This window comes from Phasianus colchicus, chromosome 13 (assembly GCF_987193195.1).
Source record: "Phasianus colchicus chromosome 13, bPhaCol1.hap1.1, whole genome shotgun sequence".
In the NCBI taxonomy this organism is placed as follows: domain Eukaryota; kingdom Metazoa; phylum Chordata; class Aves; order Galliformes; family Phasianidae; genus Phasianus; species Phasianus colchicus.
The window spans coordinates 8604812-8617755 of NC_143448.1; the positions used below are offsets into that span (position 1 = coordinate 8604812).

At 52.9% G+C, this 12944-nt stretch overlaps 1 protein-coding gene across 9 annotated transcripts in view; it reads left to right on the forward strand.

Annotated features, from left to right (window-relative positions):
* The window catches only part of VSTM2B (V-set and transmembrane domain containing 2B), a 360933-nt gene that overhangs the window by 342754 nt on the left and 5235 nt on the right, over positions 1-12944 (forward strand). For 4 of the 9 annotated variants that reach the window (XM_090149977.1, XM_090149980.1, XM_090149979.1 and 1 more), the window contains 5 exons: positions 919-1118; positions 2391-2622; positions 2807-2991; positions 4100-4129; positions 4373-4766. In XM_090149977.1, coding sequence (XP_090006103.1) covers positions 2550-2622; positions 2807-2991; positions 4100-4129; positions 4373-4766 — 682 coding nt within the window. In that variant the 5' untranslated portion in view covers positions 919-1118; positions 2391-2549. Of the gene's footprint in view, positions 1-712; positions 1119-2169; positions 2324-2390; positions 2623-2806; positions 2992-3693; positions 3959-4099; positions 4130-4372; positions 4767-9669; positions 11456-12944 lie in introns of those variants that run through there. The other 5 variants (XM_090149975.1, XM_090149981.1, XM_031615090.2 and 2 more) reach the window with 5 other exon arrangements.

Genomic DNA, 12944 nt, shown 5'->3' on the forward strand with positions numbered 1-12944 from the left:
CTTCATTTCCCTGAGAACTGCCGGTGTGGGCGATGCTGCAGGACCAGCAAAGGGAGCTTCTCACTGGGGTGTTCTGCTTTCATCAACCGTTCAGGGCACGAGCGTAGGCAGGTGATAGCTTACGTGCTGCAGAAGTCCCTTGTGCTGGCAGGATTGAATCAATAAATGGCTTCAAACGTTGTTACAATCCTGAGAGCAACATGATTTGCGCAGAACACTTGCTATTCAGCTTCGAGCACCATAGTCCCCCATTATAATTTTAGTAGAAGATGAGAACATAAAAGAGCCTTGTTATTGCTCTAAGTTAAGACTGTGGAAAACACACTCATGTTCCTAATTCCTTACTTTAATTGAATACAAAGATATCGGTGCTCAAGTGTTCAGCTGCTACATGGAAAATCAAATTTGGCGGCCAGTAAATACTGTGGGACTGAAGGCTTAATGGTATAAACCAAGGAGCACATTTGAGATGAAACTGCCTTCACTTCAGCAACACTATTACCACAATAACAACCTTAGATTTATGAAAATAGAACTGACTTAAATGCATTTGCCTTTCCTTTTCATTTTTATTGCTTATTTTTTATATCCGAGAAACAAAAGCCTCTTAACATCAGTCGGGTATTTCTGCCATCTGAGCCCACATAAAGTTTCTCAAAGCTGCAATTCCAGAAGAAATTTTTAAGTATCAGTTTAAATAAAAACTTAAGGTTTCCAAATATATTTTGTCATAACTTCACGTATACCTGCTGTGATTGTGTGATGGTTAGAGGTAAGCAGAGATTCCCTGTGTTCTCAGTTGCAGGAAGGCCAGAAAAAGAACGCTTCCTTGTTAAGGCCACCATGCTTCCAGTGCTGCCACGTCTGGCTGTGTGTGCAGGTCTGTGTGTGCTGACAGTGCTGTCTGTCTGTCCCCAGGTGTCCCTGAGCCTTCTGAGGAGCGCCTGCTGCCCCAGAGCCGCCCAGCTCTGCACTGCTGCAAACCACCACCCAGCTTTGCTCCCTGGGGACACTGCTGCACGCCAGGTAGATGATGAGCTGCTCAAGGGTCACGGAGCTCCCTGCAGTGCTACGTGGCTTAAGGCTGGCTCTGTGTGGAAAGAAATGATGATGCTCATGTATGTATGGAGCGTGATGAGCTTTTGGGCAGAAGGCAAAGCAGAAGTGATTGTTGGGTTATTTGATGAAGTGGTGTTTGATAATTATTGCTGTAAAGGCCCTTATGGTTGGCTGGGACTGAGTGTGCTGCCCGGGTGCTGGGCTCTGCTGCTGGCAGGGGTCAGGCTCCGGGGGGAGTCTGGAAAGGAGCTGCATCATACCACAGACCTAGCAGGGGACCACTGCAGGGTTTAAATCCTGATATAATCAGTGGAAATGACTGAGAATACTCTGAAGAAAGAAAAAAAATCCACTAGGAATATGGATTGATGCAGCCCCGGGATCCCACCCACACTGCAGGCGGGTGCTGCTGGGAGGTGGGTGGTTGGATGCTGCCAGCGCCCAATAATCACCATGAAGTGACTCTCAAATAGGTGTGTCTCAATAATCAGGTCCATAGAACTCATCACGTGTCCAGCTTGGCGTTCTGGTACAGAGTGAAACCTTTAAAAGTAGAAAGAAAATGTTCTGCGGGTCATTAAATACGCTGTGTGTGCCATTGCGATGATGAAATGAAGCTGTGGCTGAACAGGATAGTGCCTTCAAATGGAACTTCAGAGGAGAAATAAAGCCAAAGATGGTAGCGAGGCGCCTTGGATTTATTAAAATACAGCCTCCCCTCGTTACTTAGTCCAGCAATCAGTCTGTGCTGGGGCAGTAGCTGACTTTGCTGCTATAACTTGTGACCGTTTCTGCTTAATTGGGACGTTTGCCTAAGAAACAGCAGATCCGCAGAAGCATTTTCTTTTTACGACACTATTCTAAATCAATAGAGTTGGTTGGTGGTGGTATTTTTTTTTTCTTTTTCTTAATGCATTTTAACAAGTAATAAACATAGGGATTTAGGAAGCCTGACAGGCACGGAGCCATCAGCCCCGGGCACGCACCGCGCCGGGCTGCCGGCACGCAGCTCCGCGCTGCTCCGGGCGGTCCTTCCCAGGGAGCGCGGGGCCGGGAGGGGCCGGGCGGGGCGGGGACACGCGGGGCGGGGCGGGGAGGCGCGGGCCGGACGCGGAGCGGCCGCGCGGGGGCAGAGCTCGGCGCCGCGGGGCCGTGCGGGTGCGGAGCGGGGCTCGGCTGTGCAGCCGCGCAGCGTCACTGGGATGGGGCTCGGAGGGGAGCCCGGCGTCGCCTGCGCGCTTCTGGACGGAGGGAGCCCCTCTTCGGCGCAGGGCAGCTGAACCCGCTCGCCGCCGAGCGGATCGCCGGGACGGGATTCTTTTAATTCCCAGGAACGCCGCTTCCTCCCGCGGAGTGCGGCCGCCGGCCGCGGATGTTACAGTAGCTTCCCGCGGACGCGGGGCGGCCGGGCGGCTTTGGCTGTCGGGGAGGCGCCGGGCCCCGCGCCGTGCGATGGATTGAGGCGCGCCCGCCGCGGCCCCATCGATGCGATGGAAAATCGGGGGCTGCTCTGCACGCTCTGCTCCCTGGTGCTGCACGCGCCGCTGCTGCTCGGCGTCACCGGTGAGTGGGGGCTCGGCCCTCCCGGGGCTCTGCTGGGGCGCAGCGGGGCTGTTCCGGCGCGGAGCCCCGCCGGCGGCGGGCGGCTGCGGGACGGCGGGGCCCGGTCCGGCTGCAGCGCGCTGCCCGCGGCGCTCAGAGCCCGCTCCCCGCTAACCGGCCTCGTAACTCTGTGTTCCCCTCCCAGCCACCTTCACCGAAGTTCCCAAAGATGTGACTGTTAGGGAGGGAGACGATATCGAGATGCCTTGCGCTTTCCGAGCCAGCGGATCCACCTCTTATTCCTTGGAAATCCAGTGGTGGTACCTCAAGGAACCGGCCCGAGAACTCGCACACGAACTGGCCGTCAGCATCCCTGGCGGCAGGAGCAAGGTAACGGGCGGGACGCGGCCGGAAGAGAGCCGGCGGGCACGGAGGCGGCCGGGAGCAGGGGGCAGCGCGGCCTCCGGGGAAGGGGGGAATTCACCATTGGAATATAAGGACAGCGTCTTAAGGGCTGTAACTAGAAAACGCTCGGAGTCCGGCGGTGAAATTGGGAGCGAGGGCTCGAACGAGGCGGCCGGAGAATAGCTGGGCTTGGAGGCGCGGGCAGCGCGCTGAGCGGGGCGTCCCCGCGGGCTGAGAGCTCCGCCGGCAGCTGCGGGAGCGGCGCGGGGCAGCGCTGTGCCGATGCGCGCTGAGCGGGGTGCGCGCGGACACCGGCGTGTGGAGCTCGGCCAGCCGTTTTCACGCAGTCGGGTGTAGAAATTAAAATGCATGAAGTAGCGTTAAATCTTGCGAGTCCCCTCCCCCTAGCGAGCATCCAGGCTCGGGGGCGGGCGCCGTTCTGAACGCTCCGCCGCGTTTCCCTGGAACGGCCGGATCGCCCCGCAGCCCCCGTTCCGGTACGATGCCCCGGGCGGTGCCGGCGGGGTGCGGCCGGGGAGCGCTCCGCTCCCGGCTCGGGTACCGCTCGTTTTCCTGCAGCGCTCCGATCGAGACGCGCATCTATAGGCGCTGAGCTACTGCGGTGCCACCTGGATGGGGAAAGTGTAACTCAGTTGTCAGACAGGGAGGTAAATCGCTCGGATTTAACCTCGTAGAAAAGCCGCGAGTCGCTTTCACCAGAAATGATGGCGGGGTGCGCGCGGAGCCGATGGTACATCGGCGAGAGCTGTGGCATCACTCGCGTTTTACGGCGCTTAGCGGGGACAGCCCGAAGGCGGAGGATACAGCGCTGTGGTGCGAGCAGCGGGGCCGGACTGCGGGCTGGCGCTGCCGCGGGCGGCGCGTTTCGCAGCGCGGTGCCGGGAGCTGCCCGCGGGCGCTGGGCGGTGCCGCCGAGGGTAACGGCACCTCGGTGCGTACCGCCGGGGCGGGCAGGGCTCTGTCTTCCCCTGTGCCATGGGCGGGGATGTACTGGTCCGAGTAGCGGGGTGGGAGGGAGCGCCGCTCCGCGTGCCGCCGGGGCGGGCTCTGACCTCTTGTTTCTCTTCCTCAGGTGGCGAACAAGGACGCGACGAAGATCAGCGTAAGTGCAGCGGGCGCGGCGCGCGTCCCGTCCTGACCCCACCGCCGGCACCGCACGGTGCAGCCACGGCGCGGCGGCCGCTCCTTGCGAACGGGGGCTTCGGGAGGGGATGTTGGGGCTGCGGGGGGCCGGCGGCTGCTACTGCCGCACCAGCGCGGGGCCGGACGGCGCTGCGAGCGGCGAGGGTAGGGGGGGGACGAGGGGCGGGGCCGGCCCCGCAACTGAGGCTCCGCTCTCTTGCAGACGGTCCGCGTGCAGGGCAACGACATCTCGCACCGGCTGCGGCTGTCGGGCGTGCGGCGGCAGGACGAGGGCGTCTACGAGTGCCGCGTGGCGGACTTCAGCGACGACGAGACGCAGGAGCACAAGGCCCAGGCGCTGCTGCGCGTCCTGTCCCGCTTCGCTCCGCCCGACGTGCAGGCGGCCGAGGCGGTGTCCCACATCCAGAGCGGGGCGGCCCCCCGCCGCCACGGCCCCGCCGGCAGAGCCACGCCGCCGCCCGGACCCGGCAAGCGTCCGCCGCCGCCCCCCGGAGAGTGGGGACCCTCCGCCGCCGCCGCCGCTTCGGCCTCGCCGCCGCCCGGACAGGGGCAGGGCCGGGGGCGGACCGCCATCCTGCAGCAGCAGCACGGCTCAGGTAGGCGCGGGGCTGCGCGGAGGGGCGGGAGGCCGGGCCGTGGGACCGCCGCGACCTCAGCCGTCCTGGATCCGCTGCGGGCTGAGCGCCGGAGGCAGCGGTGCGAGAGCGGTGCGGTGGCGGTGCGTGGGAGCGCGCCTGTTAGGGACGCGGGCCGCGCCGTGCCGGTGCTGGTTGCGGCTGTAGGGGGCCGCCGTCCTTCGCTCTATGCCCGAAGAACTCGGTCTCTTTCTCACGCAGGAGTCGTGTGTTGCGGTAACACGTGCGAGGCAAAGCGGGCCGCGGCTGGCGGATCGTGCGCACCTGGCGGTGCGGCTGCCGGCCGTGCGTTTCTGGACCGCACTGAATGCCGATAATAAAATGCAGGTGTTACGGCCGGCGGTGGCGGTAGCGGAGAGATAAGAAGCTGTGAACGAGGTAGCAGGATGTAGAAAAGCGTTTTGTGGAATTCCCAGATGGGGAGCGATGCTGCCGGCTGCGCAGCGGCAAAGCTGGAGCCGCCTGCTGTGCGGTGCTGCCGGCATTGCTGGCACTGCTGCTGCTCCGGGAAAGCACAGCGCCAGGCTCTCAGTCGGGGCAGCAAGGTAAGGTGTAGAGCAGCACCTGCTGTCCTCTGCGCTGGGGAGGCGACTCCTTTTGGGCTTTTGCTGTGGTGCTCTGTTAAAGCAGTGTTTTTGTAGCATGGTGTGTTCTCTGCAGAGAGGACCGTGGGTTGAAACTGGGTGTCGGCTCAGGTGGGGCTGCAGGGCCCGGTGCTGTGCTGGCTGAGCCTGGCATGTGTGCACAGCACCTCTGAGCCTGAGCTCAGTGACAGATCAGTGCTGCACATCTGTCTGTAGTGACTGAATCGCGTAATGTGGTTACTCAGAAGCCTTTAGCAGGGATGTTTCCTCTGCACAAAAGCAGAAGTGGGCTCAAGCACTGGGTGTGCTGCTGGTGGTGAACACACTGCTCAAACTGATGGTGTGGCACTGGCTGCCATCTCCCCAATTAATTGGGATCTAATCCTATTTGCATTGCAGCAGAGTCCTTCCTGGTATGTTCAGTGCAACAAATGTAGGGCCTCTCTATGCTGTATTTCAACATGATTATAGAGGAAATGCTGCTTTCAGGTGTGCTCTTGTTGGCTTCAGCAGCATGCATGCTGTGTGGGGAAAGGTGATTGTTTGCATCATCTTGTTGGACTGAAGCATGAAATGATCAGAATAAATGTGGCTGTCAACAAGATGCCTTAAAGAGCAGAGTCCCACCTGATGGACCAGGCCATAAATGGAAAACCCATAGCGTGGGACAAGTACTCTGATACTGAATTTGATTTAAGAAAAAATAGTCATCAGTAATGTCACAGTGTGCAAGGGAACAGATCCAAGGCGACAGGCTGCCCCACACTGCCAGGAATACTGCCTACTCAAATAGTGTTCTCTGTTGAAGCTACAGTATAAAACCTCAGTGCTGTGGTTGCGTGTGGCTGGAAAAGATCACTGCCCCTCTGCCAGTAAGGCAGGCTGACGTGGAAACACAGCACTTCCTGCAGGCAGGCAGAGTCTGCTGGTAAACTTGTTGCGTTTTGTGCCGTAAGAGAATGAGCACTTCTAAATGAAAGGAAAAATGTAACTTTCAATTTAAAGACTTGTATGCAGGTTTAATCTTTTGCTGTAGGGAGGAGGTCTGGTGAGCAAGTGAAGGGCTGCATATGGTGCAGCAACTTGGAAAGTGTTCTTAGTGCATACCAGTAAGGGCATTGCTGAGCTGTGTCCAGGAGGAATGGGTTCATCTCGTGTGTGCTGGTGGTGAGATTAAATAGCAAACAGTGGTTCCACATCTCGTAAATGTGAGCAAGGCGCTGAATTCAGGTGTCAGTCTTTGTTATCTGATAGTGAAAGGACAAACAAGTAGTTTATTTTATACTGCCCTTCTGGGGGGCAAACTGGCTGCATGAGGTCACTCTGAAAGTAATGCCTCCTATTTGTTTCCATGGAAGCTACAACAGATACAAAGAGCACAATTACACTGTTTGATAGAGCACGTTCTCAGCTACAAACACTGTTGTTCAACAGTCAGCACCCTTAGCTGTGCGTTGTAGCCAGCAATGAACTAGAGCTGTGCCAGTGGAGGTGACACACTGTTGCCATGACTGGAACGTACCATCCACCCCTCACTGTGCTCACACCACCCTGTGGTCTCTGTAAGCATTCAGTAAACATCGATGGATGTCAGTGGGTGCAGTTTTTTCTGCCTGGAGGACTGCAGTGACACTCCTTTGCTTCATCCATGCTCCAATCTCGGATGCCATTCAGAGTGCACCTCTGCTGCCATTTGTCACATAGCAACTGCATGTAAAGCAATGCTGGTGGGAAGGTTCAGCCTTAACTGCCTCACCATCACCACCCACCTCTGATGTCGTGGCCAGTGTAACAAAACAGGAGGCATTACTTAGGGAGCAGTGCTTGTATGTGCTGCCAAATGGTCTCCAAAATGAGTGCTGTGTATTGGCTGGGGGCAATTTTTAGTTCAACTTCTGAGCAGAATGCAGATCAGACGGTGCAGCTTCCAAATTCCCTTTTATTTGTTTGATCTCCAGCCACAAAGCTCTGAAGTGAAAGCTTTAAATAAAATAAACAAAGATGGGAGTGTGAAACAAGAAACTGTGCTTCATTATGCTTAGAGTGCTCTAGGAAGGACACAGAGAAACTCATGTGTTATGCAAAGATGAAATGTTCACAGCAAGGAAGAAAGTAAGTCTTTGCTTGGTGCCTCTCTCCTGCTTCCCTCTCCAAAGCCTTTCATGTCTGCAGCAAAGGAGGGCAGCTCCTGCCTGGGCCCAGTGTGGGGATAACAGCATGCCCAGCCCTGCTCTGCAGTCCCCATCTGGGAGCAGCTCCTGATGGTGCTTGGAACACCCAGATGAGGCTGCAGACCATGTCAGGAGTAGTGCAGTTACTTGGCTTCCATTGGGGCTGGGAAGCAGCAGGTGCGTTTTCTTGTGCTGCAGAGACAGGAACAGAAGCACAGTTCCTTAGGATACTGAGCTGTGCCTTGTTGGAGAGCTGAGTTGGGGCTAGCTTTCACTGCATTTGGGTCTGGGGCTCTCCAGGATTTGTCAGAATGTGAGTGGCTGTGGTTGCTGGTAGGGGAAGCAGCCAGGGCAGCTCGTGTGTTTGATGGATGCTCTTTGCACAATGCAGCCTGAAAGGGAAATCTGTTCTGTTGTACCTCCCAGCCCTGTACTGCCTGGGTCTCTTTCACTCCCCCCGTGCTTTTCGTGAGACCGTCTGTGAGCTCACACACTGCTGCTGTTTGTAGATAAATGCAACCTGGGTCTCTCACATTTCCCTTTGCGTTAAATAAAGGAGCAGAACTGAGCGCCGTCACTGAGTTACCAGGCTGACCTCCTAAATGTCACTGGATAATAAACACGCAAAAAGAATCCTCATTAAATACACATCACTAGCACTTCAATATTTGGGCAAATTAGACTCCTTTGGGGACAAGTGAGGTCAAATATCTTGTTTTGTTGCACACTATGGAGTAATTCTTGAACTGGACAAAAGCACGGACTGCAGCAGCGTCACCACAGTGCGTAGGGCAGAACTGAGCTGTGCTGGGCTGGTTCTGAAGGGTGGCAATGCAATCTATTTGAGTCACCTCCTTTGAGTCGTTTGCACTTGTTCCCCAGAGGGATGGGACAAACAGCTCAGACCTATTCTGTGAAAGCCTGCATGGTGTCCTTGCAGAACTTTGAGTATTGTTTGAACTTCTCTAATATATTCAAGTGACAGATGAGAAAATACTAAAAAATGAAATGACTAAATGTAATGAAAGGGGCATTCTGAGTCATTCTGATGAATGTGGCTAAAGCTGCTTGAGATGTTGCTACAAGGTGATTCATTTATGAGTGAAAAGCTGAAGTTGATATGAAGAAAGTTGAGTGCCCTGTGTGTCTTTTTGAACAAACAGCATTTTGGTTGGGAATGTCCATGTACCGCTCGGTTTCTTAGATAACCTTGGCAAAATGGAGTCTGAGGGTGCAGTACCAGCAGCAGGCTGTGTAATTGGCAAGGCAGGCAGCAATTGTTACATCTTCACCACCAGGGATGCAGCTCTGCTGGCGTGTAATGTAACACGTGAGCTGTGCTCTGGATGGTGATGTTTCAGTGGTGTGCTCAGCAGTCACCGCACAAAGGAACGTCGGGGCAGTCTCAGAGGAACAAGTTTGGAGAAGGCCATTGCTGACACAGGTCTGTAGTTGAAAAGCCAACAAGGCAGGAGCTGCATCTCACCATGGTCCCACGAAGGTGATGTTCCAGGATCTGATGGGACTGCCGGCAGTGAGAGGGGTTTGATTTAGTTTGCTAACGCAGAGAGAATGCTGGCAGGTTTGCTACTGCTGTTTATTCTGTGTTTTTTAAAATTGGATAATGGCAGAGCAGTGCCCTTTGTCAATAATAAACAGTTCAAGTAGGTTTGTATTGGAAAAAACAGAGTTGTCAGTGGAATGGTATTATTTGTCACAACAGCGGTTAACAACCGAGTATTTTATATTGCCAGGCTGTTATCAGCTGGGAGGCAATTTTATTAGCTGGAAAGCAGCAGTTTGGCAGGGCAGCAGCTGTGCTCCACGGAGAAGTCAGCGTGAGTGCTGAGTGCCGGCCGCTGCGCCCAGCATCGGGGCACTGAGCTGCCGGGATGTGTGCTGGGATGTTGCGATGGCTCCGTGCTGCTGGGAGCTGCAGCATCACACAGCTGGGGGCGGCTGGCTGCAGCCTGGGGCTGAGCAGTCCGGAACACCCCTAACAGACATCATCTTTTGTTTCATTGCCTGTTGATCACGCCTAAGGTTCCCCTACTATCCGTACTACTTAATACATTTGAAAGTCTCATTTATAACCCGATTCCTTTTCAGGCCCAGGAGCTTGAGAGCTTACATGCAAGAAGGCCCAGAAGAATGTCCCCCATCCACAGTGTTCCTCTGCTGGCTTATGCTGTGAAGTTTTACTTCTGTGAGGCCCAGGACATGGCAGTACCTTCACTGAGCTGCCAGCTAGCAGTGTGTAAGGTTGGCAGGGGCTGTGCAGCTGTGAGGGACACCCACAGCACCCCTGCTGGCATCCAGCAGAAAGGCCATCCCTCGGTGCAGGTGATGGGCTCTGCTTTTTTGTGGTACTTGCTCTCAGCACAGCATTTTTCCTTGCATCATCATGTTCTCTGCTAATAGACTTAGCTTTGTTCTTTAAGTATGGACTGGATAGGGTTTGGGTTGGGTTTTTTTTGTTTGTGTTTTTTTTAACGAAATAAAACCCCTAGACAATCTGCACTTGGATCTGCTTAGCTTTGGTAATTCTGATTGGAATGATAATTGCAACTATATTGGCAGCTTGCTGCTAATCCTGCTCAACTCAAAAACACTCTGAGAACAGTGAAGTGAGAGCTAACACATTTTGCTCTTTACTTTGGGGTTGCAAATATTTACAGCTCGTGTCACATCCACAGAATCTGAAATATACGGTTTCCATCTAGTGTGATCTCTATTCCAAGTCTAATAGTGTTGACTTTCAGAATTCTGTGGCTGCATTATTATTTAGCTTGCATGCTTTATGCAGTGCGGCTTTTTGGTTCCCCTACTTACAATGAAAAACTTGAGAATGTGGCCTAGGCTTAAAGCTCAATAGCTGGAACCTCAACCCCAGCACTTTTAATCAGCCTCATGATTTGGGTAATTTGAGTTGTGGTTTTTGCTCTTTGCTGTATGAGGTGGAACTGCTCCCATAGTATTGCTGAAGACGGATGTGCAGGGCTGGATGCTGATTTACTGCTAAGCTACTGTTAATGTAGTTATTTTTCTGCATGTTTTAGCTCAAAATTCATTTTTCACCTAATCACATTACAAAGAATTTTGTATCCCATTTTTCAAGTGCCAAGGAGTAAATTAACGGTGCTCAGTTTTGTTAAGTTGGGTTTGGATCCTGGAGGTGCAGGAAATTCTGCAGTGAAACAAATTCACAGCTGCACATTTTGGGTCTCATTAATCAGATATTTGGTGTCTTTTACTTCCCACCGAGCAGAGATCACAGATACCAAGGCAGAAATCTGTTTATGGGAATGTGCTACAAAGTAGAGACCGGCTGCATGTCTTGAGGAAAACTACTGGCTTATTTACATTCAGGCCAATATAAAGGATTTAGGCTGTTTAATCTATATAGAATGAATGACTCTTTCTCAGTATTCAGGACACCTTCCTCTTCTACCCTGGCACAGTCCATAGCAGCTTTTGCAGCTCGTTATAAATCAGTGAAGCCGTGTTCGTGGAGCTTTTCCTTAATTTCTCTGAGAGGATGCTGGGGGTGCTGGGGCTGCTTGTTTGGCTGTGTGCAACTGGGGACGTGGTGCCACATGACCCAGCTGCTGCTTCATCAGAGCTCAGAGTGCCACCTCTGCTCCTTGGTGATGGCACAGGGGCTTCAGAAGCACCAGTAAGGCTGGCTGCTCTGCAGGGCTTTGGCTACCACAGAAGGGAAGTGGGAATGCTGAGGGAAAGTGTGCCAGCTCTTCCCTGCAGTCCGTGTCCCTGCTTGTGACTTCAGTGGAAGATCAGTTTTTACCTACTGACAAACATGTCATGTTTTTCTGGCAGTCTAAGAAGTAGAAGCATTTCTTGCTCACTGCTTGGTCTGCATTTCCACACGTTCATCAAACCCACTGCTGGAGCCAGTGCTCCTCCTGTTTGTAGTGGCCTCAATGTGGTTCTGTTGAAATGAGCTCTAACTTATCTAAGGATCCAAAATCCACTTCAATAATTGAAGTGCCATAAGCAGCATGGACCCAGCTCCTGTCCCACAGGCACTTGCAGGTTGACTTCCAACAAAGCCCTGCAGGAGTTCAGAAAATCAAAACTGCAGAAGAAATGGTTTTCTTGAATTTCCTATCAAAATCAAACTTTTCTTTCTGCATCATTTCCTTGCATTTCCACACTCTTCTCCTTGCAGATTTTTGTTTTCTAACTTGTCTGTAACTCTGTGATGCATGTGACCTATTTTTCATACAGCTGTTAAAGCAGGGGCTTCAGGGTCTTCAAGGGGCTTAAGCGTGTCAGCAGGAGCTCCCAGGTTGCTGGGAAATTCTGTTTCACAAGAAAACAGGATTTCCCCAGGCTCCATAACAGTGCTGTCAAGCCTCTGAATGCTGCAGTTCCCATGCCATCCCTGCCAACAGTGCTGTGGATTACCACTAAAACACCGAACTTGGATCCTAGATGGGCTTTTCTCAGATGTAACAAGAACAAAGAAATTTAAGAACCAGACTGCTACAAAGAATTGGTACAGAAATATCCTGAGCCTGTGCTCCATTCCCTCCACGATCATTGCCATTAGTTCAGTCAGCAGGTGCACAGATATGGGTAAAGGTAAGTGTCCAATCATGTTCATTTCATGAGGGCTAAGCACTCCAAATGAAAACACAGATCCTACTTGAAATACCTAAACCTGGTGACTTTGCAAAATTAGGAGTAGCTGTCACTTTTGTTACAGGATATTTTGGCAATTCATTTCTATGTAGCGGTCTGCGTACAGTAGTGGGTGTCAGAGAAGGCAGGCAGATGGTAAAACTGGTATAATGGAAATATGTGAAATGATGACACAGGCAGGAACACAGAAGGTGTCCTGCCACAGGGGTCTGAGTGGAAGGCAGTAATGATGCACCTCGTAAGATCAAGTCTCAAACTGCGCAGTAATTCTAATGCGGTGCAGCTTATTGTGTCTTTAGTTCAGAAAGTGTATACTGACTTTAATAATGGTCTTTAATTAAAGAACTTCTAAGTAGCTCTTAGATCTGAAGTTTGGTAAATTCAATTCAGTGGAAGTGCTCCAAATTTAAGTCGGTGAGAGAATGTGCTGTACCTAGGAGGTAATGCCTGTAATCAGCCTTGACTGACAGCCCATAGAAAACTCCTATTTCTTCCACAGATGCAAGACAGTAGGGACAGCTTCTCAAAGAATTTCTGTCAAGCACAGTTTGAAGATTCCAGATGGAGAGAATAAATCAGTCTTTATGGTCAGTTTGGTCCCTGACCTCTTAATGAAATGCTGGGTTTGAGATATGTAATTGAATGCTGGTGTGAGGAAATGGGCTGTTCCTGCTTGGCCAGTACAGAGAAATGTCTGGTGATGCTACCAACCAGGGTCC